The sequence below is a fragment of the Struthio camelus genome, chromosome 3, assembly GCF_040807025.1.
Source record: "Struthio camelus isolate bStrCam1 chromosome 3, bStrCam1.hap1, whole genome shotgun sequence".
NCBI classification, from domain to species: Eukaryota; Metazoa; Chordata; class Aves; order Struthioniformes; family Struthionidae; genus Struthio; species Struthio camelus.
In genome coordinates, this window is record NC_090944.1 from 95,484,323 (window position 1) to 95,511,905 (window position 27,583).

The 27,583-nt window shown below is 36.7% G+C and overlaps 1 protein-coding gene across 9 annotated transcripts in view; it reads left to right on the forward strand.

Moving 5' to 3' along the window:
* Positions 1 to 27,583, forward strand: part of RYR2 (ryanodine receptor 2) — a 469,316-nt gene that overhangs the window by 315,901 nt on the left and 125,832 nt on the right. For all 9 annotated transcript variants that reach the window (XM_068939250.1, XM_068939252.1, XM_068939253.1 and 6 more), the window contains 16 exons: positions 1,528 to 1,671; positions 4,283 to 4,556; positions 7,452 to 7,566; positions 8,153 to 8,285; positions 9,321 to 9,424; positions 12,376 to 12,511; positions 13,233 to 13,419; positions 13,905 to 14,007; positions 15,267 to 15,387; positions 17,186 to 17,355; positions 18,377 to 18,597; positions 19,929 to 20,019; positions 22,591 to 22,731; positions 23,487 to 23,650; positions 25,958 to 26,036; positions 26,705 to 26,794. In XM_068939250.1, coding sequence (XP_068795351.1) covers positions 1,528 to 1,671; positions 4,283 to 4,556; positions 7,452 to 7,566; positions 8,153 to 8,285; positions 9,321 to 9,424; positions 12,376 to 12,511; positions 13,233 to 13,419; positions 13,905 to 14,007; positions 15,267 to 15,387; positions 17,186 to 17,355; positions 18,377 to 18,597; positions 19,929 to 20,019; positions 22,591 to 22,731; positions 23,487 to 23,650; positions 25,958 to 26,036; positions 26,705 to 26,794 — 2,273 coding nt within the window. The remainder of the gene's footprint in view (positions 1 to 1,527; positions 1,672 to 4,282; positions 4,557 to 7,451; positions 7,567 to 8,152; positions 8,286 to 9,320; positions 9,425 to 12,375; positions 12,512 to 13,232; positions 13,420 to 13,904; positions 14,008 to 15,266; positions 15,388 to 17,185; positions 17,356 to 18,376; positions 18,598 to 19,928; positions 20,020 to 22,590; positions 22,732 to 23,486; positions 23,651 to 25,957; positions 26,037 to 26,704; positions 26,795 to 27,583) is intronic.

Below are 27,583 nucleotides of genomic sequence, written 5' to 3' on the forward strand. Positions count from 1 at the left end.
ATTTTAGTATGAGCATTGGGTATAGGTCAGGCTTTTTGTTTCAGTCGCAATGTATCTGAAAGAATAAAGTTGTAAACATGAGAGAAAAGGGATGACAGGAACCTCATGAAGTTCAGCAAAGGCACGTGCGAAGTCCTGCACCCGGGAAGAACAACCCCATGTACCAGTGCAAGACTGACTGACTGGAAAGCAGACTTGCAGGAAAGGACCTGGGAGTCCTGGTGGACACCAAGGTGAACATGAGCCAGAAATGTGCTTTTGTGGCAAAGGGTGCCAGTCGTATCCTGGGCTTCATTAGGAAGAGCATCATCATCAGATCTAAGGAGGTGATCCTTCCCTTCTACTCAGCAATGGTGAAGCCACGTTTGGAGTGACAGACTGAAACACCAGAAATTCCACTTGCATATGAGAGAACACTTCACTGTGAGGGTGATTGATTGAGCAGTGGAATAGGTTGCCCAGAGAGGTTGTGGAGATATTCAAAACCTGTCTCAGCAGAGTCCTGAACAACCTGCTTTCAGGAGACGGTTAGACTAGATGATCTCCAGAGGTCCCTTCCAACCTCAGCCATTCTGATTCTGTAAAGCCTTACATATGCATTTTTATGTGTGTATAATGTGCTATAAGATATACCATATAAAATAGCCATTGTATTATAAAGATGGCTACTTCCTGCTCCCTGGTCATTACAAATTACATTTAGAGTAATGTCAGAACTTTTACTTCTTTGATATGTTTCACCTTAAATTCTTGTATTCTTTGCTAGTATCATTTGAACTATGCAATGTCCCTAGAGACTGTATCTGTACTGCTGAGTTACACAAGTCCAGCACATAGGCCTGAGTGTTGACATGGAAACATCCACGCTGTTAAATGGTTAGCACAGACTTGGCATAATTTTGATTCAGCCTAACCACCCTCTTTCACATAGGTCAGAGGTGAGCGTGGGCCAAGGAGCATTCCTGTTGGCAGTTTGAATGACACCATCCTAATTTTGGTACTATAAGATCGTGTAACTGCAAGATTGCCAGCCATACTGTGCCATTTGTTTCACAGACAGTGAATAATCATGGGCCTGTTATGTTTATTAGTAGAGATGCAGACTAAGAAACCAGTTTTCTCTCCGTTTTGGTGATGGGGAAAGTAAAACTCACTGAAAGCCGGTATGGATCACATTAATAAAGATTTAAATCAGGGATTTGGGCATAGAAATGTGTACATTATGTATTTTTTGAATAATAGTACACAATTTATACACTGAGTTAATAAGAATTTATACAATTAAGTTAATAAGAGAATGAACATTTGATTACATGATCCTTATCTGCTTGTTTACTACCTTGCACATCTGCCTCATCTGCACTTGTTCCAAACTACTCATTGAGCATATCACACATCAAGCCTTTTTATAGTTGTAACAGAGCAGAACAGCATTTTTCAGTTTGATTATGTTTGTACATACAAGCATGGCTGTAACTGGTTTAAATTTTTTTTTTTTTACTATTTAGTGTATGATTTTGATTTCAGGAATTGAACTAGATGACGATGGAACCTTGGATGGAAACAATGATTTAACCATTAGGGGTCGCCTTCTATACCTTATGGAAAAAGTCACATATCTGAAGAAGAAACAAGCTGAGAAGCCAGTTGATGATGATGCTAAGACATCTTGTAAGCAAAATTAAATTACAGTTTAGTCTATCCTAATTCCAGATGGGAAAAGAAGCAGGCAAGGAAGCTCTTCATATATTATCTATCAAAGCAAGACAGATTTTTAAGGAAACATCTGTGCACCTTAAAGTTTGTAGCTCTGAATTTAAGCAAGCTTAACTGGAATGCTTAGTGTAGACAATTTTGTTTCCCAGTGGCATGTAGTGGAAAGTTTCTTATACGGACTTTTCCAGATGTATCTTACTCCTTGTGCAATTACTGCAGACTTAATTATAGCAGGATCCTAATTTTAGGAACTAGCTTATAAAACTAGCTGTAGAAGCTTCAACTGAGTACTTGTATGAAGGATGCCAAAGGGAAGAAGACTGCACAACTAGACCCTAATTTGTACTGCTGTACTTAAAGGAAACCTCCCCACTCAACCTAAAATTCAAAAAGTGCTGTTTGTGATTGTTGCTTTGTCATTTTCTGACACCTTCTGCCTTTTTACAGGTTTGTAAGAGTCATTGTCAGTGACCTCCAAGTTCTGCACTTGGGATCGACTGATTGCGGGTCTTTTGCCTTTATTGTGATGGCACTTTCAAATAATTTTTGATGCTGCCATCCTACTAGCAGGGAGACATTTTTGGGCACACAGTTTAGCTATTCTGCCTTTGGTAGAAACCTGGCTTTCTTCATTGATGACATATAATTCCCAGGGAGACTGGCCTTTTAACTTTGTTGCTGAATGTAAGCAACATGTAACGTTGCTTTGTAATGTTGCCTAAAGTTATGAGATGAGAACGTTTCCCCAGAGTATCTATAATGAAATGGCTGCTTAGCTGCCGGTTATTAGTGTTGGTTTAGTGTTCTTTAAGAGGACATACTACCTCTTGAAAATGTGCCTTCTATATAGTTATAAACTTGTTGTTTATAGTAGCTAGATGGGCAGTGATAATTAGAGACCTCATCTGTGCAGAATGTGGTGGTATATGTTAGGATTTCCTAATTTTTTTTCATGTATACTATCTCACACACACACACACACACACACACACACACATATACATATACATATATATACACTTTCATATATACTAGCGCATTTATGAAGATAGAGGCCAACTGAGAGCCTGAAGGAAATTTAACATTGTATCCCTTTCTATTATTATTTATTTCAGTCCCAATATTTTCTGAAATATCAGCCAAAACACATTTTGTCTTTTAGTTATTTTTAAAATTATGTTATTCTAAAACATGCTCTGCTGTGTGACAATGGAAACACCTATAGTGCAGTGTTTGGACAATAGCGCTGAAATGCAGTACTATTACTCTTTTTATATTTTTTCCTACGTTATCTGTTTCATCTTAGCGTTAGTTCTTTTCCTTCTTTGTTAACATTATTTTTTTCTGTAAATTGTTGCCACCTCTCGGTCGTTATCTTTCTGTGGGCACTCTTACTTTTTTGTGTTGTAAATTTTGACTGAATTTGCATCTGGTTTATAGCCAAATCTCTCAACACACAGATATCTAATCTGAAAATATTTTTGATGTGTGCTCTGCATCAGCCACCTTCTTCAGCGCCTCAATATTTGTCAGGCAGTTTATTGAATTTCAGCAAAGATTATCAAACTTTCCTTGTTATCCATGTGACATGGAAAAAATTGATTAGTTAGGTGAGTGCTAATGGGAAAATGCTGGGTTTTTTTTTTTGTTTTAATTTTTCTGATGTGAACCGTCAGCTTGAAACAAAGCAAAAGTAAAGCAGGCTTTGACTGTCACGATGTTTCCAGAGGATCTCAGTTTGATGTGCCAAAGTCTTACAAAGTTGAATGGACATTCTCTCGAGATGGGAAAAAGAACAGTATTCACTTTATCTTGACTGTTAGTTCATGAGAATTTTTTCCAAACAGTGGTCTCAAATCTCATCTGACGTAAAACGTTTTGTCTGTTTTAAGATTTTGAAATTTTCTCAAAGCTGTGTAATGGGTAATTACTGCCAGTGAGCATACCAGATATGGGTGTCTTGCTTCATTAGAGATTCAACTCAGATTATCCAAATGATGTTTTTCAGTTGATTTAGTTTAACAGTGGAAATTGTGGAGTCTCCCCATTTCTATTTCTTTTGAAGGGACCTTAGTTTTGGCAGTGGATTAAATTATTCTGCTTTGTACATTGTAAAGTTAAAATTTGGACTGGATATACAGCTTAAGATGGGCCCACTGGAAATAAATAATACAGCATTTACATGTGCTACTGTATATTTCTTCCTGTCCTCTTTTCTTAGTACATGTGAAAAACCTGCAGACCTGAATTCCTGGAAAATTCTTGAAAACAGTATATAGAAATAAATCACTTTGTGAACATCTTGTACATCTTCACCATTTTTATGTCATCAGATCTAGATTTTATATATATTAATTTTGAATATAGGCTTTCATTTTTGAGATGTTTATTTTTCCCCTTTGTGATTATATTTTTATTTGATAGTCTGCTAAAGAAATACCAAGAAAAAGTACTTCTTAAGGATTGAATTCATTCCAGTGCATGTTGCACAATGGGTTCTGAGGGACTACTGGTAGAAATATGAGCCATTAATGGTAATTTTGTGTTTTATGTATTTTCTTCACAGCTACTCTTCAGCAGTTGATTTCAGACACAATGGTACGCTGGGCCCAGGAGTCAGTAATAGAAGATCCGGAGTTAGTGAGGGCCATGTTTGTATTGCTGCATCGCCAATATGATGGTATTGGTGGCTTGGTTCGAGCCCTACCAAAGACCTACACCATAAATAGCGTGTCAGTGGAAGACACAATCAATCTGCTAGCATCCCTTGGCCAAATCCGTTCCCTGCTCAGTGTCAGAATGGGGAAGGAGGAAGAAAAACTTATGATTCGTGGATTAGGGTAAATGACTGGAGTGTAGCATATCTTAATTTACAAATATTTATTGTTATTTGCTGTATAGTCATCACCTAAGTTATGCATCAAGTCTGAATGTAAATATTCTATATATAGGTAAATGCAGAAGTTTCCTGTCAGTTATGTAGTATCTTCAGTTGTAAGATATTTTGTAGCATTATTACCTGCATAATTTTTGGAGAGTTGCAAATGACATCTATAAGACTTCTCATAACATTTGAAAACACATATGTAATGTTTTATGATACTACAGAAATATATATTTTTATCATATTTTAAGTACTACGATTGTAAAGAGTGCTATCAAGAATACTGTCCGTTTTATATGAATGCACTGATTGCTGATTGTGGACACATACAACCTCCTCCAGCTGTCAGCAAATGGAATTTTGTAGACATGATGTACTTTACTCAGTCTTCTTTTTCCTAATTATATGGTTAATAATATTAAAATATAGCCTAATAAAGGATGCAGCTGAAGAAAACAGTGTAAAGAAAATACGATCAGCTCTATTAGGAAAGAGCTTAGTTTCTTCTGGCCTTTTTCAGAAGAATTTTCTTATCCAAGACGACCAGAGAAATGAAACATCAGCTATGGCGTATTAGAAATCCCCAGTCAACAATAGCAATTACAGCAAAAGATAGGTAGCATTAATAAAGAGTGTCAGGAATGAAGGGAGAAGAAAAACTTTTGTTGTGCAAAATATTTTTTTGAGCTTACTGAAAACCTCAAATAGGCAAGTGATTTGTGTAAACAGTTTTGCACTGCCATGATGAACAATACCTGCTTGATAGCTTTCCAGCAGATCCTATCAATGTTCCCTGATTGCTATAATGTTCAGTGTGCTGATGTTAAGGCTTTGGCGTAGCCCACTGATGGCTTTGGCAAAGGGGAAAGTCAGTTGCTTGTGACCATACACTAAATACTGGGATTTGCATATCCAATTTTGTGTGTCACATTTGAGTTGTTATATTTCACTTAACCTGAGTCTGAAAATGAGTGAATGATTACAAAATTCTGCCACTGTTGTGTCTGATGAAAACATCAGAGTGGTTCTCATTTCATATTCTTCTTTCTTTTTATGTATATTTCTTTTCTCATCATTTTTGCTATATGTTGGAAGCTAAGAGCTTGTCAGACAGGCTGATTTAATTGTAACAGTTTTTGGTGATATGTGAAAGTCTGGTGCAAGATGAAAAGAGGTACTTTCTGTTCAGCTAGTGTTCTCCTCTGCCTGCTGCTTTCACCCTCTTGACACTCTTGTGGAGCTGTTGTCACTATGAGCTTCTATCATAGTTGTGACCATCTTGTCACCACGCTCCAGGTGTGCAATTTGTGCCTTCTGTAGTCTAATCTAGGCTCCAGTGCCTATTTAGAAATGCCAAGTTTTTTGCTGAGTGGAAAGCATTTCTTTTTTCTGGTTGAGAAATGAAAGCATCTCTCATTCCTGCTTAAAACTCCTAAAAATGCTATTTGAATTTTTCTGGGATGTGATATTTTCTAATGCCGTCAGCAGTTACAGAAAGCACTGAAAGTGGATATATTTTCCAAAATACTGTACTGTTGCTGGCCAGCCCAAGGTGCCCTGTTTACTTTCTTTCCTTTTTATTTCTGTAAAAGAAAGCTGCTGTAGGTGAATAAAAATCTAGGATTGCTTGGAAGAATGACATCCTTGAGCTCACCCAGTCCAAGTCCGGATTACCTTTTAAGATTTGATTTATATCCCTTTCTGTAAACAGGTATTTTTCCACAGAATTCAGTGTTAATGCAGAAAGGAGATGTGGTAGGAATAGCTTTTGGAGGCAAGGCCCATCCTGTATCACTTGTGATATGAAGTCTTAGTGGAAGCTTTGAGGAAAAAGACCGGTTAGTCTTTCTAATTTATTGAGGATAAAAGACTGAAAGAGAGAGCTGCCTCTGTCAGATGTATGTACATTCTATTATATGATAGTTGTGGATTTATAGCTTTTAGAATGATGGATCCATCTCTTTGCCTCTCTTCTTCTATGATACTGAAATTTTCCTTACCTGAACCCAGAAGTTTGAGCTGAGGAAAAGGAAAAAAGTGAGATCTACAGTGAAATCTGAACACTTGTCTATAGTATTTCCTATAGTGACTTTCTAGTACTTTTCTCCCATGACCTGGTTGCTTTCACATTTATTTCTGGGTTGCATGTGATTTCAAGACTTACTACAATCTTAGAAATGTCATTACTTCTGAAATGTACATTTTTATTGGACATCACCACCACTGCGTAAAATATTGAGACTATACTCTTCAGGATTGATTCTCAAGTATTTAAATCTTTTCTGCTGAAGTATGTAGAAGAAAGAAGAATGTTCTTTTGAATGGTGACTCATGAAATAATGTTATCATTTCTGTAGCTAATATTTCTGGTGCTTTAATGCTTAGCGGACAGCTTGCATATGCATTCTTTTTGCTGTACAGTCATCTTTTCTTGATCTTGATGGCAGATGTCAAATGTCTAAAGATTGAAAATATTCTGAAAAGAAGTTACCCCCCCCCCCCCAGAAAATATAGATTAGTTGAACTTAAAGTTTAAGCTAATATATCGGTTTTGATCATGCTTTCATCAGGAAATATTTTTAGATCTGGAATGGAATATGTGAAGTGGTGATTAGGGCAAGGGCAATAACTATAATATGGTACAAGAAAGGTCAGGTCCTTTCTGTATGTGCATAAAATTTAGAGTATCTGTAACAGGAGATTGATAGAGATTCAACCTGAAAAATGCCCAAGGAAGTAAGTTACGAGATAGTGAAGAATTGCACAGTAAATCAGCTTTGCAAATAACATATAGCAAGTAAACTATTGGTCATAACATTTTAATCCAATTTCTTCTTTTGTTCTCCTCTAGAGACATCATGAATAATAAAGTATTTTACCAACATCCAAATCTCATGAGAGCTCTAGGCATGCATGAGACTGTTATGGAAGTGATGGTAAATGTGCTTGGTGGAGGAGAATCCAAGGTAAAGCAATTAATTGTTAGAAGTCAGAAAATTTAGACTATATCTATTCAAAGCTTCATCCTGTAAGGCACTGAGCAGCCACTGGAGGTACTGAGGCCATAAACTCTTAATAATTTCCTTTAGCATAATAGCTGATTAAGTTTCTAGAAGAATATATTTTTCTATTCTAGGGAAAGATAGAATTACTATTTCAGATGCTTAAATGGAAAACTGCAAATAGCACTTCATGTGGTCATTGAATTTTACATGGATTTATAGGATCTTTTTAGAAGCTAATTAAAAATGGATGCCGTATCACTCTGTTAATCTAAATATTGCCATTCTTTCATGTTTGAATCTAGAATTTAGGGGTTAACTCAGCTCTTTCTTTTCAAGCTTAGAAGTTGTTCTGTAGGGCTTAGGGAGTTATTTACTTGCTGAGAAAACCCTGTTGATTTCAAGGATGTCCACCTAGACAGATAACTTCACAGGGGTACAAGGAATACAATACAGAAATACTAGTACATTAACTGGCTGTTGCATGGTCTTTTGCAGGTTTTATGCCTGTTTTGGAGCTTTAGTTTTAGTCTGTTTTTATTTCCTTTAGGAAATTACTTTTCCAAAGATGGTGGCAAATTGCTGTCGTTTCCTTTGTTATTTTTGCCGCATTAGCAGGCAGAATCAAAAAGCTATGTTTGATCATCTTAGCTATTTATTGGAAAACAGCAGTGTTGGCCTTGGTAAGTGAAAACATATAACTGATTTGTGTGTGAATTTTGAGATTCTAAACAAAAACAAAGTTTTAAAAATGTTTGTTAATTTCTATACCGAAAAAAGTGTGTTTTCCTGCATTCATCCATTTGTACCATATTTATCTTGAATTTTCTCTATCACCTTGTGCAAAAGCGTCTTCCTTTACTGTATTGCCAATTGTAAAGAAAACCCTAACAACAGCATTCAGTAAGCTGATTTAATTAAGGATATGCTTTTTGGCAGGAAAGCCAGGTAATGCTTGGACGTTAGGGAAGAATCAGTGTTTACTTTCACCATTTATGGAACAGAGTAAGATCCTGATTGTGATAGAGAGGTTCATGGATAAATGTTGGCAGCCAGACCTGATAGCTCATTTCTCACTGCTTATGCTTGCTCCACTGCTCTAGTCTTGTGTGGACTGTTCAGTATCTAACTACACTTCTGGCGGAAATGTAGAGCTCATTCACTTCAGTATGCGTGTACAGAGGCTCTGAAATGAACCCTGAAATTTTCTCAAAGCGTTAGTTTTTCTTTGCTGGGCTGAAGCGTTATAGAAGAGGTACATGTAACGTATTCACTCCCGTTTTTTAAAGACATAGAGAACAAATATAATCTCTTATTTTAAACTTAAAAGATATTTTCTATTTCAGTACTTTCGATAAAATGTCAGTGTTTTAGATCTAAAATCTCCTCTACCATTTCCTCAAAATAGAATTGTATTAGTTTGGAGAACTATAAGAAATGAAATGTTAAAACAAAGTGTATGGTAAAAATAAGAAGACTAAATAAAGGGGTTTTTTTTGCAGCCTGGACAGAGTATGTTTTGATTTCATCTTAGCGTCAAATTGCATGTGAGCATACTATGATTTATTATAAAATGGTATAAATGACACACTTATTATGAATTAAATAACCATCTAATGATAAAATGTAGTATTTTATTGATGGTTTTATTATTCTATTTGCGATGAAATTGCTATTTTCTATAGATTTACTACTGAAACTAAATGTTATTTTGACAGCCTCTCCTTCTATGCGAGGATCAACTCCTTTAGATGTTGCAGCAGCGTCTGTGATGGATAACAATGAACTTGCACTAGCTTTAAGGGAACCTGATCTAGAGAAGGTTGGTAGCAGCTTTATTAAACATTTCTTTTCTCCTCTGGAGAGGGGAAGGATTCCAGTTGCAAAGGCCCCAAAAAGGTAGAATTGAGTGGTTGAGGCCCAAGGTGATGAGAACTTTGCAGGAATTTTAGGTGCCTATCACAGGAAAGACTATCAGGATCTAATTGTGTGCTCTTTCTGCTGATGCTCTGGATAACTGAATTGAGTTTGTGGGTATTACATATGCAGATGAAACCAACAAGAATTCAAGGGCAGCACTTACTTTGGTAATAGTGCAGATAGAAACCTTAAACCAGCTTGTTACAATATGTTCATAGGAATATCTATTTATATTGTTTTCTCATACCTAAATGTGCTTCAGAATTCTGGTGCATTTGTGCTCATGCGCAGCAGTCCTCGATGGCAGTTTTGCTGGCTGTCCCCCAAACTTGCAGAGATGGGCATGTGGCAATTCAGGCTGAGCCTAAAAGGAGAAGCTCAGGGAAAATTATAAGGTGCTTTTAAAACGTAGTGGCCATTTTTTTTTTTTTGTTTTCCAATATATGACAGCTAGTCTCATTTACTTAGTATTACTGTGCTTTGTATGAGTTTGGGAGGAATACAAAGGTGTCACCTGTGCAAGTAGGAATGGAGTCAGGAAAGCCAAGCTCAGTTGAAGTTGAAACTAGCAAGGGAGATGAAGGGCAGCAAGAAAGTTTTCTATAAGTACATTAGTAGCAAAAGAAAGACTAAGGAGAACGTGGGCCCATTGTGTAGTGGACCAACGGAGCTAGTGACTTATGACACGGAAAAGGCTGAAGTACTCAGTGCTGTTTTTTTTCTCACTGATAAAGCTTGTCCTCAGGCCTCCCAGGTCCATGAGCCTACTAGCAGAGTTTGTGGAAGTGAGGAAGTACCATTTTAATATACAGAAGTCTGTGGGACCAGATGGGATGCATCCGAGGGGGTTAAGGAGCTGGCTGATGTCATTGCAAGGCTGCTACCCATCATCTTTGAAAGGTTGTGGCAATTGGGGGAGGCAAGAAGGACAAGAAGAAAGATCCGGAGAACGATAGGCTGGTCAACCTCACCTCAGTTCTTGGGAAGATTATGGAGCAGATCATCCTACAAGCCGTTTCTAAACACATGAGGGACAAGAAGGTGATTGGGAGCAGCCAACATGGGTTTACTGAGGGCAAATCACACCTCACCAACCGTATTGTGTTCTATGACTGGTGATGTGGACAAGGGGAGGGCTCCCCAGTACAGGAAAGGTACTGACGTATTGGAGCAAGTCCAGCGGAGGGCTGCAAAGATAGGCAAGGGTTGGGAGAATGTGACATACGAGAAGAGGTTGAGAGAACTGAGCCCGTTCAGCCTTAAGAAAAGAAGGCTCAGGGAAGACCTTATTGCTGTCTGCCACTGTCTGACTGGAGAATACAGAGAAGATGGAGCCAGGCTCTTCATTGGAGATGCATGGCTATAGGATGAGAAGCAACAGACCTAAGTTGGAACATAGGAAACTGCCATTAGATATTAGGGGAAAAAAAACCCGAAAAACTTTGTGATGAGGATGATTGAGAGGTTGTGGAGTCTCCGTCTTTAGAGGTGTTCAGGACTGAACTGGACGTGGCCCTGATCTGATTAGACCTGCTCTGAGCAGGGGCTCGGACTGGATGACCTATGTAGGTCCCCTCCCACCTAAATTATTCCGTGATTCAATATTTTGTATTGAGATCCTTACCAGGTAAAAGCCATTGTAGCCATCACTGGATTGGCTGCAGGTGCATTGAAAAATAGGGTTAGAATTCAGAATGATTTTGATGAATTGGAGGATGAATAAAAATAGGAAGCAACTCAGCAAGGGCAAGTGCAAATGGACTATATGGATATAAAAATACAGTATCTGAATGAAGAAGAGGAAAAATTGTTTGGATAACAGTTTAGCTGAGTGCTAAGTTGCATGCTTCAAGGATAGCATGGACTAACTGGAGGAAGTCAGCATTGAGAATTATTCAAGGTATAGGAGTAGCAAAGTAAGATTCAATGAATTGTGGTTGATTAGATTAAGGTATTAAAAAACTCAAGAGAGTGTATGATAACTGTTTTGAATATATAAAATGCTGCTGCAAGAAGGAATAGAATAATGGTTACTATATAAGTGGTGGAAAGGAGAGGCAGCTTAAACGACTGAAAGACAGTTTCAAGTTAGACATTAAAAAGCACTTGCTAATAGAAAGTGAGACAGTGGAATACACTGTCCAATCTGTTCTTAAAGACTTCTAATTGTGGAGATGCTGTAACAACCTCCCTAGGAAAACATCTGTTAGGAATAGTGCAAGTGTAGATGATCCTTCCTTGGATTAGGAAGATGGACCATGTGTATGTAAAGGACATTTTCAGACCTAGGATTCCTGTAAACGTTTAGCAAGGAGAAGCTATCTGAATTGGTTAAAGACTATAATTACAACTCTTAAAGCTCAGGAAAGAGAGGGTCAGGAAAAAACTATTACTGACTGACGCAGTAGCTCTGAATTACAGGGAGCATGAGTGCTGTGCATTTAAAAAGAAAGACAGAAAGAGAGTAAACAAGTGAAAAGGAAAAGTTAAAATAAAAGAGCAGACCTGTCATATATGAAGATATGTTTTCAAGTAAGGATGGAGTGTAGAAGCAGAGTGACACAAAATTGATTAATTTGTCTGTGTCCCTCAGGGCTGGAAGAGAAATGAGATGTAGAGAGCCAAGAGTGATTTAGAAAGGGAAGTGAATCAAGAGAGGGGAGGTCTTGCAGTTCATGGTGGCAGAAGTAGGCAAAGGTTGGGAAGGTGCTGTTCTCCTCCTTATTTGCCCAAAATAAGATCTGGAATGTGGAACCCGAATCAGAGACAATATACTTCCCTTCAAAAGGAATGAGAGTATGCAGTGCTCTTTGTTTTCACAATAAATATCTTTTCATTTTACCTTGCTTTTAGGTGGTTCGCTACTTGGCTGGATGTGGATTGCAGAGCTGTCCTTTGCTGATTTCTAAAGGCTACCCAGACATTGGATGGAATCCAGTTGAAGGAGAGCGATATTTGGATTTTCTACGTTTCGCTGTTTTTTGCAATGGTAGTGCAGGAACCTGTCAATTATAATTATAGTTTCCTGTAATGTTTGAATAAATATTTGTTTGAAATTTATCATTTAAAGTACAAGCCAGCTTCATAGGATACTATAAATGTCAAGGACAGATAGCAGAAAGAGCAGAATCATGCAAGGCATACAGTAACTTAGATGTCTGTTTCACAGATCATGTAGGCTCTTAGGAGCCCATGCCCCATTTTTTAGATCAGTCTTTGGTCTGTGAAATGGTGATAGCTCTTTTGTAACTGGAACAAAGACTCCTAAATCTTTTTAAAGTAAAATTCATGCTAGACAGAGAGCCAAAGACTCGTGTTTTGGTTAAGATTTATACAGATCTAGTTTAAATTTTTAGCAGTCCCTAATTTTAGTCCCCCTAATTTTATAGCAGTCCCTTCACTAGCTCTCTTACTTGAATGTGATTTTTACTACAAATCAGTAGCTGTTATGAAGGTTTAAATGTCATTTATTACATAATTACTATTTTGGCTGTACTTAATTTTGAATTAAATCATATGTTCTATATCATAGCTTTTATTACAATAATAGAAAGGTATATTTGTGTATTTATGTAACCTTGTCATTGGTATTTAAACTGTTTTGCAGTTAAAAGTGCATACATACTGCATATTTCTGTGCCTTCATCTGATTGTATTTCAGAAATCTTTTTGATATAATCTTGAATCATGATATTTGTTTTACATAACAGGAGAGAGTGTGGAGGAGAATGCTAATGTTGTAGTCAGGCTGCTTATCCGTCGACCTGAATGTTTTGGTCCAGCTCTAAGAGGAGAAGGAGGAGATGGGTTACTTGCCGCCATGGAGGAAGCTATAAAAATTTCTGAAGATCCAACAAGAGATGGCCCTTCCCCAAGTAATGGATCTAGTAAAACCCTGTAAGTGCAGTGGAATTGCTTGCATTGCCATAATTTTTGTTTGTTTGTTTTATAATCCTAGTGTTGAAATGACTTGCTGGTTTTAACATGTGAATTATTAACCGGATTCCTCCTTCGATTCTGTGGAGGGTAGAGACTTGCCTTCTGCTAAATAGTGATTCCCCTGCACTGTTAATTTTAAGTAACTTTCTGTAAATATTATATTGTCTTTAGAATTCTGTTTGCTGTTTGTCAGCCAGTTAAGAATCCATCCTGTGTTACAAAATGAGACAAATAAATGGTAACAATGCAGATATCACTGCAGTCTCTCAGGGATAAATTCCATTTTGTGTTAGTCTGCTCTAAGTCCACTGATTATCAGGAAGTCACCATGTATAAGCCATTGCAGCTATTAGCAAGTTTTGTATGTTTATTGCTGATCTAAAAACTTTTTTGTATGTTTTTTTTTTGGTCTTTTGTTTGTTTTAACTACTAACTAATTCCAGTGAAATGGAAGAACAAGATGACACTATTCACATGGGAAATGCCATCATGACCTTTTATGCAGCTTTGATTGATCTCTTAGGACGTTGTGCCCCTGAAATGCATGTGAGTTTTATGTCTTCGTGCATTGAAAAGTGAAGGAATAGTTTTACTGATGGTTTGGTGTTTTGCTCTTTGGCTGTTTTCACAGTAATACATGTTATCAGGTATTAAAGCAGTGGTATGACTACACAGTGTCGCAGTGTACATGCGTTTATCTGCCAATTTGCAAGGAACTTCTGTAAGCTGTCCAGAAGTTGTTCTTTCAAAAGGAAGTGTTCCGTTCCTTTTCTTATTGCTTGGGGCAAATTGGCCTTTAGCAACATTCTTTCCTGAATATTATTTGACTGTCTGTTGCGACCATCGAACTATTCAAATTTTCCTGTTTACTGTGATGGTGTAAAGCGATTTTTAAGCTATGGTTCTGCTATCTTCATATACGTATTTAAAGAGACTCTTTAACTTGCATATGAGAGGGGTTAATATGACAGGACAATCTTTTAAAACATAGGAATAAGCATTGTCCTCCCAAAATACACATCAGTATATCATGATCTTTATTCACACCAAGAATCCTAGTCAAAGATGAGATGTCACTGTTTTAGGATTTAGAAACACACAGTATTAGACATTCATGCTATAGAAAAATAGCCGTTACTCCATAGGCCCTAACAGTTGGGGCTATTTGAAAATATTTATGCAGATTGAGATTCAAAATACATTCCTATTTTTTTTTTCAAAAATTCTCCTAAATTATGCGTAGTACCTTTTACAAAAGTAGTGGCCATTTTTTTCTATTTTCCAAAGTACTCTGAAATCTGCCCCAGTTTATGTAGACAAGTATCGGATTTGTGCAGCGATGAGTAGAAATACCCATATTATAAGCTCACTATATGAGTGTATTTTGTTTAAATAATAATAGTCTTGCTTTTGCTCTCTCTCCCTACCTTGTTAATAAGCAAAGAAAAGAACGAAGCAAGAGCTGATACCCCAAAACTGTTATTTTTCAGCTGAGACGGCAAAACTACCATTTTGCATCTGAAAAGGCTGCTCTTCCTCCTCTCCTCCCCCACCTTGCCATGCTACGTTTTGATGATTTCTTCACCAGCTTTTCTTAACATTCCCAGATCCTAAATTTCTAGATTTTGCATCCAGAACGCAGCAAATAAATACAGATTTTGTGAAATTTATATTATTAATTATGACGTGAGTTTTGAGACCAATCGTTCTTTTGCATCTGTGGTTTGGAAAGTTTCTGGAACATGAACACAAATATAAGATAAAAATAAGACCTTTTTTTCTTTTTAAATTTATCTTTCTATTAGCTAATCCATGCAGGTAAAGGGGAAGCCATTAGGATCAGGTCAATTCTACGGTCTTTGATTCCACTGGAAGATTTGGTGGGCGTAATTAGTATTCCTTTCCACATGCCAACCATAGCTAAAGGTAAGATGATCTGCTTTCTTTTTTCTCCCACCTCACTCTTATTTTTTATAATTTGTCCATATATTCATGCTCATATTTCTCTCAATATTTTAAAATGTTCTAGGAATTAAACTATTTATAATGTGAATTAGAAGAAAAGTCGTACGTGTTTCAAAAGCAGTTCTGGATGCTATTAGGCGATAATTCCGTGTGCATTTGAGTCACTGATATAAATCCCATTGGTTTCAATTACATCATGAAAATCTATTACAGCTTTAAAAAGAATTCTGTGAATGCATACTTCCTATTTTTCTAAATTATTAAAGAATGCTACCAATCTCTTTTCTTGATAATGTAATCGTTAGCTTTTGCTGTCCTAACCCTATTAATTGTTTCTAGCAGATCTTACTAAGACACCAGAGTTGTTCTTCAGCAACTATGGTGAAGTTATAGGTGAAGCTCTGGTGAGGCCACAGAGGGAGTACTGTGTCCAGTTCTGGGCTCCCCAGTATAAGGGAGATATGGAGCTACTGGAGCAAGTCCAGCAAAGGGCCACTAAGATGATTAAGGGACTAGACCACCATATGAGGAAAGGCTGAGAGAGCTGGGACTGTTTAACCTGGAGAAGAGAAGACTGGACGAGGGAATCTTATCATTGTGTATAAATATCTGGTGGGAGGGTGTCAAGAGGATGGGGCCAGACTCTCTTCAGTGGTGTTCAGTGATAGGATGAGTAGCAGTGGGCCCAAACTGAACCGCAGGAAGTTCCATCCGAACATGAGGAAAAACTTCACTGTCAGGGTGACTGAGTAGGTGACTAGAGGGTGACTGAGGGTGACTAGAAGAGGTTGCCCAGAGGGGCTGTGGAGTCTCCTTCCCTGGAGATATTCAAAAGCTATTTGGACACGGTCCTGTGCAATGTGGTCTAGTTGACCTTGCTTGAGCAGGGGGGTTGGATTAGTTCTGTGATTCTGTGAAGTATACATACACAAATACAGACTAAAGAATAAACTGTTTTCTGCCTACATAGTATTCATTGCAATAGTGGGAGCTAAGTGAGCAGGAAAGGATATATGTCTGCTTTTTCGGGTGTTTTGAGAGAGAGTATTATAAATGCAACGTTGTGTAGCGACTTACAGCACAAGAATGCCCAATTCAGTTACAGCAGAAGAGATAAGCAGATCAATCAATCTATTATATAATTATTTATATATATTCAAGTAGAGGTGATAAGCTATAGAAAAATGATATCTAAGTAGCAGTTTATAGAGTGCAGCTCATAGATATGGAATGAATTATTTGGTTTCCAAAATTAAAGTATCCAAATGTAAAAATATTTCTGTGAATTGCTTTCAGATATTTCAGAAATTTTGAATTACAGAGGACTCTTTGCCACAATTTTAATTCATTATCATGCTTTACATGCTCACCAGTGCTGCATTCCTGTGGTACTTGATACAGATTTGTTCCATTTCTTACCTTCTGTGTGCTTCTTCTAAGAATGAGGTAGTTCTGTAGACAAATTAATGTTTTGGGTATTTCATATAGTATTAGATTATCAGCTACTGAGAATCCCATGGTACACACAGTATGACCAAAAAAGCATGTATGGAGTTCAGGATCTATCAGGATAGAAATTGCCTTATGCATTCCTGTTCATTCAATAAACTACAAATTTGCTGTCTTTGTGTAACGAAGCTGTGGGGAAGGTGGTCACACATTAACAGAGGCTCAAAAACTCTGACAAGAAGTAGCATAACTGCCTGTTCTGCTGGTGTAGGATGAGCCTTGTCATTGAAGTCTTATTTCTTCCTTTTAGATGGTACTGTGGTGGAACCTGATATGTCTGCGGGGTTTTGCCCAGATCACAAGGCAGCCATGGTTTTGTTCCTTGACAGGGTCTATGGAATTGAGGACCAGGATTTTCTTCTACATCTTCTTGAAGTTGGCTTTCTGCCAGATCTTCGTGCTGCTGCTTCTTTAGATACGGTAAGGATTTAAGACTATTGGTATTTCAGTTCCATTATCTTATTCAACACTGCAGCTTTTTTCATTCCCCAGAAGATTTTTGGTTTTTTTTCCCCCATCCTTTGGCATTTCCCAAATGCTGGATGAGCTGCCTGGTGGAGCTGAGCTTTGAAAATATTTGAAAAGCAGTGAAGAGGTGTTCTCCAGAATGATGCTCTCTTTGTAAGAAACCCTCACTGATACCATATTCAGAAGAGATGCAGCAGCATCTTTCTCCAGGAGACCGCCTGAGCTTGCAATGTGGAATCAAAATCAAATCAGCTGCCAAAAAGCATGTAACTGATAGCCTCTTCCCAGAAATTTAGCATGAAAGTGTTCCTCTCCAGAGATTGGTGAGGGGAAAATATAGGAAATCCTTCAATTTTTGTTTAATTCCTCCTTAAAGTTGCTTTCTTTTTTCTGTCGGTTGTCTTTGCATCTAATTTTTTCTTAGCTGGCTTGGTACAGAAAAGTCAAGTTTTAGAGAGTGTGTATGAGGGCTAAGACATGGACTTTGATTTCCTTATTTGACCTTCTATTTAAACGTTTTTCTGAAAAGTACTATGTTATTTCAGATAGAGTAGGTGAGTATTTATGCATGAAACTGAGGTTTGATCATAGCAAGGCAAAACAACTGAATTTTGCCAATGCAAACTTAACTGTGGTGTTTTTTGATTTTTGAATGCTCTGTTAAACAACTATGGCATTCTTTAATATATTTTTGAAAATTATTTTTGTTTTTGAATGTTTATTTTTAGTGTGCAATTTTACGGTATTCGTCATGCTTTCATTCCAAAAAAAAAAGTCATTTGGGAGAAAACTGTCAAATCAGAAAAGAAAGCTGGAACCCAGCTTCCAATAGGCATCAAGTTCCCATTTGTGTGTTTTGGAAATTTCCCCCTTTGTAACTACTACAGAAGGAAAATAAACAAAGAAAAAAGTTCTTTTCATTTGTAACAACATTTACCAAACAAATCTAATTTGTGTCCCGTTTATTCCATAGGCTGCTTTAAATGCTACAGATATGGCTTTGGCTCTGAATCGATACCTTTGCACTGCGGTCTTGCCTTTGTTGACCAGATGTGCTCCTCTTTTTGCTGGCACAGAGCACCATGCTTCCCTCATCGATTCCTTATTACATACTGTATACAGACTCTCAAAGGGCTGCTCTCTTACCAAAGCTCAGCGAGATTCCATTGAAGAGTGTTTACTGTCTATCTGTGGGTAAGGAAAAACTGTTGGCAGCACAGAAATGCGAACTGGTAGAGTGACCTGTGCTATTCGTAACACAGGAATGCAGAACTGTGCCATCATAGCATAATGAAGAATTTTTGCTGGCACATGAGTTAGATAGTTTACATTGACTGTATTCAATTTGCAGCATTATTAAGTAGTCATATGCAGCCCTCAGTTATTTTGCTGTTACTGACTTTTTAAAATTTAAAACTAGGTAATTAACTAAGAGGAGGTACTGCAAAAAGAGAAAGCTCTCGAGATGTGTAATTGTGTATACACTGAAGTGCTGTTTAATTATTTAAGCTGCACAGATTGGCAGCATTGTTGGTGATCAGTAGATCATAGTTTCACATAAACTTTTAATTGTGCTAAATGTTACATTTGAAATCCTTATCAATAACTGGTAGTATTATGCCTTATCATTGACACCTGTCAGATGAATTTTGTCTTGCCATATGCAGTCTCAATTATAGTGGATTAGCCAGATTTTTTATAAGCCTGCATAGGCTCAATTTTCAGAAGTCTATTAGTCACTTATGAATTTAAGTTCTAATGAAAGTTAGGAAGAGTTAGGCTTTTAAATCACCAGAGCTTTTCTGAACATTTCACTGTAAATGATTTTTTTCATAAGGTGGGAATTTGTTTGGAGATACCAGACACATTTATATTGTAGGTGGTAATTTTGCAGGGAAAAAGGACTGTGCAGCAGTTCTTTATAAAATGTGCTATATTGATCATTTTATATACGTGACCTTGATAAGAACTAATACAGTGAACCAGTTACAATGTTTGCTGTTGGTCTGGAACACTTTAATGTCCTTGCCATTCTAACATGCATATTATGCCTATTTCTTCTGTCCTTTCAGTTCATGCCCACTGCTGTGTATGATCATTTAGTACATCCAAAGAATTAACACTCTTATGTCCTTATTAATTTATAAGATATTCTTAAGCATCATCAGGATATATTGCAAGAAATTTAATTATAGTGTTTTTTCATGGCTATAGTAATCATAGTATACAATATCAGAATTCAGTTTTTTCTTTCCTGATTTACTATATCTCTGTCTATAGATCAAATATTTTTCTCTGTGCTTCTTTAAAGTATGTGATTTGCATGTTCAGAAGGTTTTCTTTGATATGCACTTATTTGCTCTCTTTTGGGCTTGCTTTTTGTAGTGCCACAAGCAAATTCCTATTGCTTTATGAATTTGAAACATTTTAATGAAGTAAAAATGTCAGGTTACTTTAATGGATTTATTAATTATTTACATGAAAACATGCTGTACAACCTTCTGAAATTATCTGTCTGCTTTCAGGCAGTTGAGACCTTCCATGATGCAGCATTTACTGAGAAGATTAGTATTTGATGTTCCTCTATTAAATGAACATGCAAAGATGCCTCTCAAGGTAAATGTATATTTTAATCATCAGTAACATTCTTTGTAACAAGAGGCAATAAAAATACTTACGTCGGGAATGTTCTCTATGTTCTCTGTTAGCTTAACTCCAATCTACAAAACAGACCATTGTTCTTAGAGGTAAGTTACCACTCTGGCAGGAAATCAATCTAATTTGCATCCATTCATGTAGAAATATTAGGTCCATGTCTCATGCTTACTTCTCCTGTAATTCTATCCTTTATTAAAAAAAAAAAAAACACTAGGTGGAAGCAGAGTAGGGCAACCCTTGGAAATAGACAAAAGATGAATTCAATGAAAGACAACAATTGATAATCTCCGTGTTTCCTAACTTCTACCCTTTGTGTTGATTTTCCCTGCCCTCAGAAAATGGAGTCTTTTTCTGTGGTTTGGGTTTGCAAATCTAATTGTTACTAATCTTCGATTTTATTTTCTGCCCCCAAAGGTTTCTCCATATCTTATGATTCTGATTCCTAATCCACAAGAAATATGTGTTGTTTCCTTACTGAGATAATGTGCTCCATAAAGATTCCTCAGATTTCAGCATCAGTTTTCGGAAGTGCATCATTTTTCACCTACGTACTGCTACTTTTCAGCAGCCCTTTCTAATGCTTTCCCACCACAACTCTGAACAGGGCATATCTTCTTTTCTTATTTATTTATTCTCTCTTCTTTAAAAGCCACAGATCAGAAGTAATTACATTTTATGTCTGTTTTCTTTGCCAAAATACTAATCAGAATTATACAGATTTCTACTGGCCAGATCATGGTCTCTGACTTTAGATGAGGAACTGGAATCACTAGTCTCAACTAGGACCTGCTGCATGGTCTTACCTCTCCTAAGGGCTTCAGAATGCAGTTGTGTCTCCCAAGAAGTGTTCAGTCAAACTCAAGGTGCTGGAGCAGCCATTCTTTAATACTTATGTGTGAGAATAACGGTTGATAATTTAGCGTACTGCACCTGACGGGTGTCTTCTCATGTGTTCTGACATCTTATGTGCTGCAACAGCGAAGTAGCCATGTTGTAAGGCACTTTTCTTTCTCTGCTTTGCTATGGCTCTTTAGGTGTTTTTTGAGAGAGAACTCCCCGAGATCTGTTCATCTAGGACAGCAGGGTTGTTGACCCTGCAGCTCTTGACTATAAAGACTTCTTTGTATTGCTGAACCAAGCAGGAAGGAAACAATAACTAGATCCCTTCTGTAAGAGAGCCTGGCTTTGGGAGAGGAATACAGATATGAGGAGAACCATGGTGTTAGCCGGGGCAAACAGTTTTGTCCACTGATCCCTGAACAAGTAATAGTTGCATCTGAGGAAAGTGACATCTTTACCTAAGATCATTCCAGAACTTTCCTAAGATGTCATACACAATAAGCTGATTTTCAGTGATTTAATAATGGAATATTGCATACATCTGCTAATGAGTCTCTGATTTGAAAGTACTGCGCATATTCCTTATGTACTTGTGCTAGCAAACAGATTATAGTAGTCTTAATTCCAAAGAGCGCTACAAGTTCAGTCATGGTTCTGAAGATGTAATTTTGGAGGCTTGGGAAGGGCAGGAGGAAAGGAGGAATTCGCGATGCCTGTGTAAGAATAGAGTGCTATCTGTTGTGAATATCTCTGCTGGTGTCTACAATTAAAAATTGATCTAGTTAAGGCATATGAATTTAAATCTGTGGAGCTTCTATATAATTTTATGTGAATTTTCTGGAACAGGAGTGCCTTGTTTTTACTTCCTTTAGGATATTTTCAACACTTCATCAGGGACAACTGTAAGAGTAAACCTGCCTTTATTCCTGGCTAGATTAAAAGACAAATTAGATGTTAGCGCTCACATTTTGTCCAAAAGTCAAACCTGATGTCTGGACGTTTTTCTTTTGAAATAAAGCTTTCAAATAGCTCTTAAACTCTTGAAGGCCATAGTTATAAGATACTTGTGGTTCTACATGAGTAATAAAACTTCTGTCTTTTTACATTATATACATATATAATTTCTTGTCTCCCTTCCTTCCTTAATCATCTGACAGCTTAGATAATAGTTCTTTAAATCTGAAGAGGGAGAATAAAGCTCCTCTGCCAGTTATGTTAGAGGGAGGTAGGGTAGACTGGCAGGTTTTATAGATCACAGAAGAGAAGATGAACTGCACTGGGAATTACTGTTGAATAGCTTCCAGACATGTTAATAATAATTGGAAGCTGGGTTAAATCACGGTTCTACTGTCTTCTCTGTGTAGTAGCAGTGTCTGGAAGACTGACTCATTGACTCAAGCGAATTCTTGGCTTTCCTGGAACTGATGGGGTTCTTATGGTGTGAGAAAAATTCTCCTCTGTCACATGCTTTTTACATATGCCAATAATGTAAGAATTGCTTGTTTTGTGACAATATATCCACTAGAGGTTTTAAAAAATAGATAAATACACAGCATGAGGAATCAGAACATGTACTTCTTGATGAAAGTTAGAAAATGCTCTGGCTGTTTCTGTGTAGTGGTTTAGTACCATAACTGAAGAACATAAACAATGATATTTTACTTGCTTTCAAAATATGTTCTGTTTTAGTTGCTGACAAATCATTATGAAAGATGCTGGAAGTATTATTGTTTGCCAGGTGGATGGGGTAACTTTGGTGCTGCATCAGAAGAAGAACTTCACTTATCCAGAAAATTGTTCTGGGGTATTTTTGATGCCTTGTCTCAAAAGGTAATTCATTTTAATATCCAGCTATTACTAGAAGAGCCTGCATTGTCCACCTTGAAGGGAAAAACAAAGGCTTTAGTAAATTTAAGTCTTCCTGTTTAATTCTTCATGTTATAGCTCCTGCCTTAAGGTAGGTGTACGTTTTTGTGTGCTCATTACAAAATTATATGTAGCTGTTGAAATAGTCTTGGAACATATCTGTACAGGTCAACTAAATCTCTAGGCCCTAAAAGCAAATTCAAGCGTCACTGAAAACTGCATTTTTCTACCTCACATGCTACACATCCTTAAATCAAGAGCACAGCCCTTTGCTTAGTAGTAAATCACCTGTGACTCAATTTTATGTTGGACAAAAGTTTGAAAGTACCCCTCGGTATGTATATATTGTTAATTTTGTAGGGTTTTTTTGGTTAAAACTTCATGAGAGTTTTGTTGCAAACTGAGGTATTTAGAAAGGCTGTGAATATTCTTGTGCTACATTGGCTTCCCACATACCTGCAAAGTTTCCAGTCTTGCCCACATTAAAGTTAATTTTTTTCCATTTACTTCAGCAAGAACAAGACTTGATCCTAGCTTTATCTTTAGTATATAGTATATTTTGTGCCATCAATTTCTTTTATTTTCAGTACGGGAATTAATTTCATGTTCAATAAGAAAGCCATTCTATGGCTGTTTGGTTTCACATACAGCTGTGTTGATTTCAGCAATGAAATCGATAGCTTCCATTCACTACTCTATATCCCTTGTATGTTCCACAGAAATATGAACAAGAACTGTTCAAATTGGCATTGCCTTGTCTGAGTGCAGTTGCAGGGGCCTTACCTCCAGACTACATGGAATCAAATTATGTCAGTATGATGGAAAAACAGTCTTCAATGGATTCAGATGGGAACTTCAACCCTCAACCTGTTGATACCTTAAAGTAAGGAATTACTTTTGCGACTGATTTGTACCTTGGGTGGGTGAAAAGAGGCATGGAGTCTGCTATTGGATATGATGTGAAGTTACAGCTTTTATTTATGTGTATTCTGAACACTCATCTTTTAGATAAAATGCAAATCTTGTGCTTTAAAGCAAGAAATATCCACTTTGAAAAATAATTCCTTGGTCATTCTATCACATGGTGCATTTTCAACTTGAAGACAGAACTATCCATTTACTTTTGTATGTGCACTGTAATCAACCTCTCGCTCTTTTAGGAATTGTAACAGCAAATAAATCTACATCATTCCTGTCGTTATTAACAACAGGCAAGCTGGTAATTCCAGTGCCTGTGGATAATAGTATACCTACAGACAATGATGTGGATCATATATTTATATGATGTCTTTTTACTTTGAATGATGGGGAAATGGGCGGAAAGATCTTCATTCTGTCTGCACAGTCAGCACAGTCAGACTCTGGCTACACATTAGCCAGACAAAACATATATCTGAAGAGTATCTTCGTTTACTGATTTTTCGTTACAGCCGGAGCCACATTCTACTCTATATAGAGTAGTTTTACAGCAGGGAGATTACATGCTATATCTTGAGAAATGCCATTTGGAGAATATCTTTTCCACTTGTTCTTGTGGACGTTCTGTCTATATTAACAGTCAGGAGATAGAATTCCTTCAGTAGATTGATACCCTTGATTCATTATGCCGGTACATACATGAACATCGTAAGATGATAACAGAAGCGATAATATAGCCTGGAATGTAGGAATCACATCAGTCACCACTAAAATTCATTCACCTAAGATATATTAAAGATGCATGAAGGCTTAGCAAAATTCAACAAGGGTATTTTGCTATCATTTAAGAGATTAAATGAAGAAGACTTTATCTATTTTCATTTAAGAGGATTATAGCAGATGGTGAGAATACATTCAGTACTTCCAAAAAACGCTAGCTAAAAGTACCCGTCGTCAATTACCGTATTTCTCCTTTCCATATGGGGGTCAATAGTTCTGTGATGAATCAGGACAAAGAAAGTACTACTTCTATCAGTATTGCTTCTACCCTATCCTGTATTGTTTTGCATGCCAGTCCTGCATCCCAGTGCTTACCAGTCCTAGCCATATTTGGGTGAAGCTATTCATATGATATGAAGCTATAGGATATGACCTTATTGTAGCTTCCCATTAACTGTATTTGTGAATTTTTGCAAAGTCTTATACTATAGTTAGAGTTGCCCTCCCCAATAACCAAGTTACTCTTCAAACAATAAAAAGAACTGCTAACGGTATTTGATGAATATTTTATGATCTCTTTCTATTTTGTGAGTGGTTAGGCTCTTGCAAACTGTTACGTTGATTGTATATGGGATCATTTCTTTGTGCATTTCTACTTTTTTGCCATCTTATGATTGAAAATTATAAAACAGACTCTGCTAGTTTCCAATAGATGGCGTTACAACACTGTTCCTGCCTAAATTCTGTGTCATAGGAGGGAAAATCTTGCTATTTCAGAAGTGATCAAGAAGTAGTTTTTCCCTTTCAATTGTAAGAATGCAGATGCAGAAGAATACTGATATTTATTTCCAAATGGTTTTTGGAAAAGGATTCTATCTCTGGTGCTTGTTTGATAGTTAAGATAGCTGTTTTTCTTTTATTGCTCAAGAAACTTCAACTTCAGCACTATTTTGTTGAGGGGCTAGTGTATTTATTTGTATACTCCTATTTTTTTCATAAGTATTTTAATAATTTTTTTAGTTATTCATTGGGATATTGGAAAATAAAGCCTTGAGAATTTAAGTTTTGAGTTGTCACAACTTACAGTGCTTCAATTATATAATGAAATTTGTAGGAATATATAAAACATATAGCATACTTTAAAAAGGATCATTAGCGTAGCTAGTTTATAACTGACAGGTAGTAAGTTAGCACTATTTCTGAAACTGAAGGTCATAGTTATATTTTTAATCTCAGGAAAATGAGTATTAGTAGTAGAAACCTGGCAAAAAGCGTAAGTACTGGGTGTCGTTATTGTTTTTTCCCTGCATGTGTTAAAGAGGTAAAAATCCTGTAACAGCTGTGGTCCTCGTTCAGCACCCATTGAATAAGTCAGATTCTTCCCCTTGATTTAAGGGAGAGTGGGGCTTGAAGCAAACTATATGAGGAAACCAGCACAGTAAGGTATTTTACATGGAAATATGCACTGCTAATTATTTGAACGTTTTGTTTGAAACAACACCATTCACATTTTAGCATGTGGAATGTAATGGCTTTTTCCCTTCACTTTCAGCATTACAATCCCTGAAAAGCTAGAATATTTCATTAACAAATATGCAGAACACTCTCATGATAAATGGTCAATGGAAAAGGTAAAATCTATATTCCTGTTAAAGCAGAATATGAACTTTTATGTGTGTATGTATTTAATCTTAAGAAGATTTTACTCTGAGTGTTATTATTTTTCATAAGGTTACAAGTTGGTACATATGTAAGATATGAATATTTGTTTTCTTGAATTACATTTTTGAGTAGTTCTGCAAGCGCATTTGCGTATTTCATACTGGTATTTCATCGGTTCTTTCTTGTTAACTTTTGAGTAAATACACTTGCTAATTGTAGTTTTATTGATTTAAAATTTCACTTTTTAACCAAAAAAATTCTTAGGAATTCCATGTCTCAGTGTAGCTTCCATGTCTGATATTAGAAGCTATTCCTTAAATGTAAAACCATGTCATGTTCTATATATATATGTAAAGGATCATGCTCTAAGGAAATCAAGAAAGAGAAAATGAATTGAAATGTTTGCATCAAGTAATCATTGACTTTCAAAAAGATACCATTTTACATAATTTGTTTTACTATAAGTAGATGAAGCAGGGATGATAAAAATGTTGAGAAAATAATAGAAAGGAAATTGATGAAAGGAAGTAGTCCTGTAGAAACGTTGTTCGGTACCTTTGGACAAATAAAAATAAGATTTTCATAATTTTTCCCTCTCTTCCATTTTTCCTTTTTTTTTTTTAATTACTGTTTTCAGTTTGCCAATGGGTGGGTATATGGTGAAACATATTCTGAATCCGCGAAAGTGCAACCATTAATGAAACAATATAAATTACTGACCGAAAAGGTGAGGAATTTGTTTATTCTTCTTGATCCAGTGTGATTAAAATATTACTTCTTTCACTCTGAATGTATCAGCTTATGTTTGCATCACTTTCTTTTTAATTTAGAATGCATCAGCTAATGTGTGATTGTTCTCTTCCTTTAAAATCTGAAGAAGAGACAATAGGGTTTTTATTGTACAATAGCTAGGCCACTCAACCTACTTTCTGTCATGGCTGAACTTAACTTACAGTGAAGCTGAAGTGTCACATCACCACTGTGTTTTTACAGCGAGATCCTACAGGCATGCCTACTTGGTTAGTGAGGACTTAGTTTACCAGCAGAGAGCCATGAAGATGATTAGAAGGTTGGGAAGAAGGGTTGAAGGAACAGATTTTGTTCAGCCTAAAGAGAAGGCGGCTCTGGGGGGATCTAATCACTGTCTCCCAGTATCTAAAAGTAGTTGTAGAGAAGATGGAGCTACTCTCCTCACAGGGATGCACAGTGACAGGGCAAAGGCAACAGGTGTAAGCTGCTTCATGAGATTCTGGACATAAGAAAAAATTATTCACTGTGAGAACAATTAAACATTCCAGTATGTTACACAGAGAAGTGGTGACATCTTCCTCAGTGGAAATATGCAAGACTTGGCTTGACAGAGCCCTGGACAACCTAATTTAAGGCTCTGTTTTGAACAAAAGATTGAGCCAGATGATCTTCAAAGGTCCATTGCAACCTAGACTTTTCTATGAGTCTATGATTTTTGAGTTTTGCTTCATGTAGTAGACAAAGCACCTTTATTACTCATGATAAT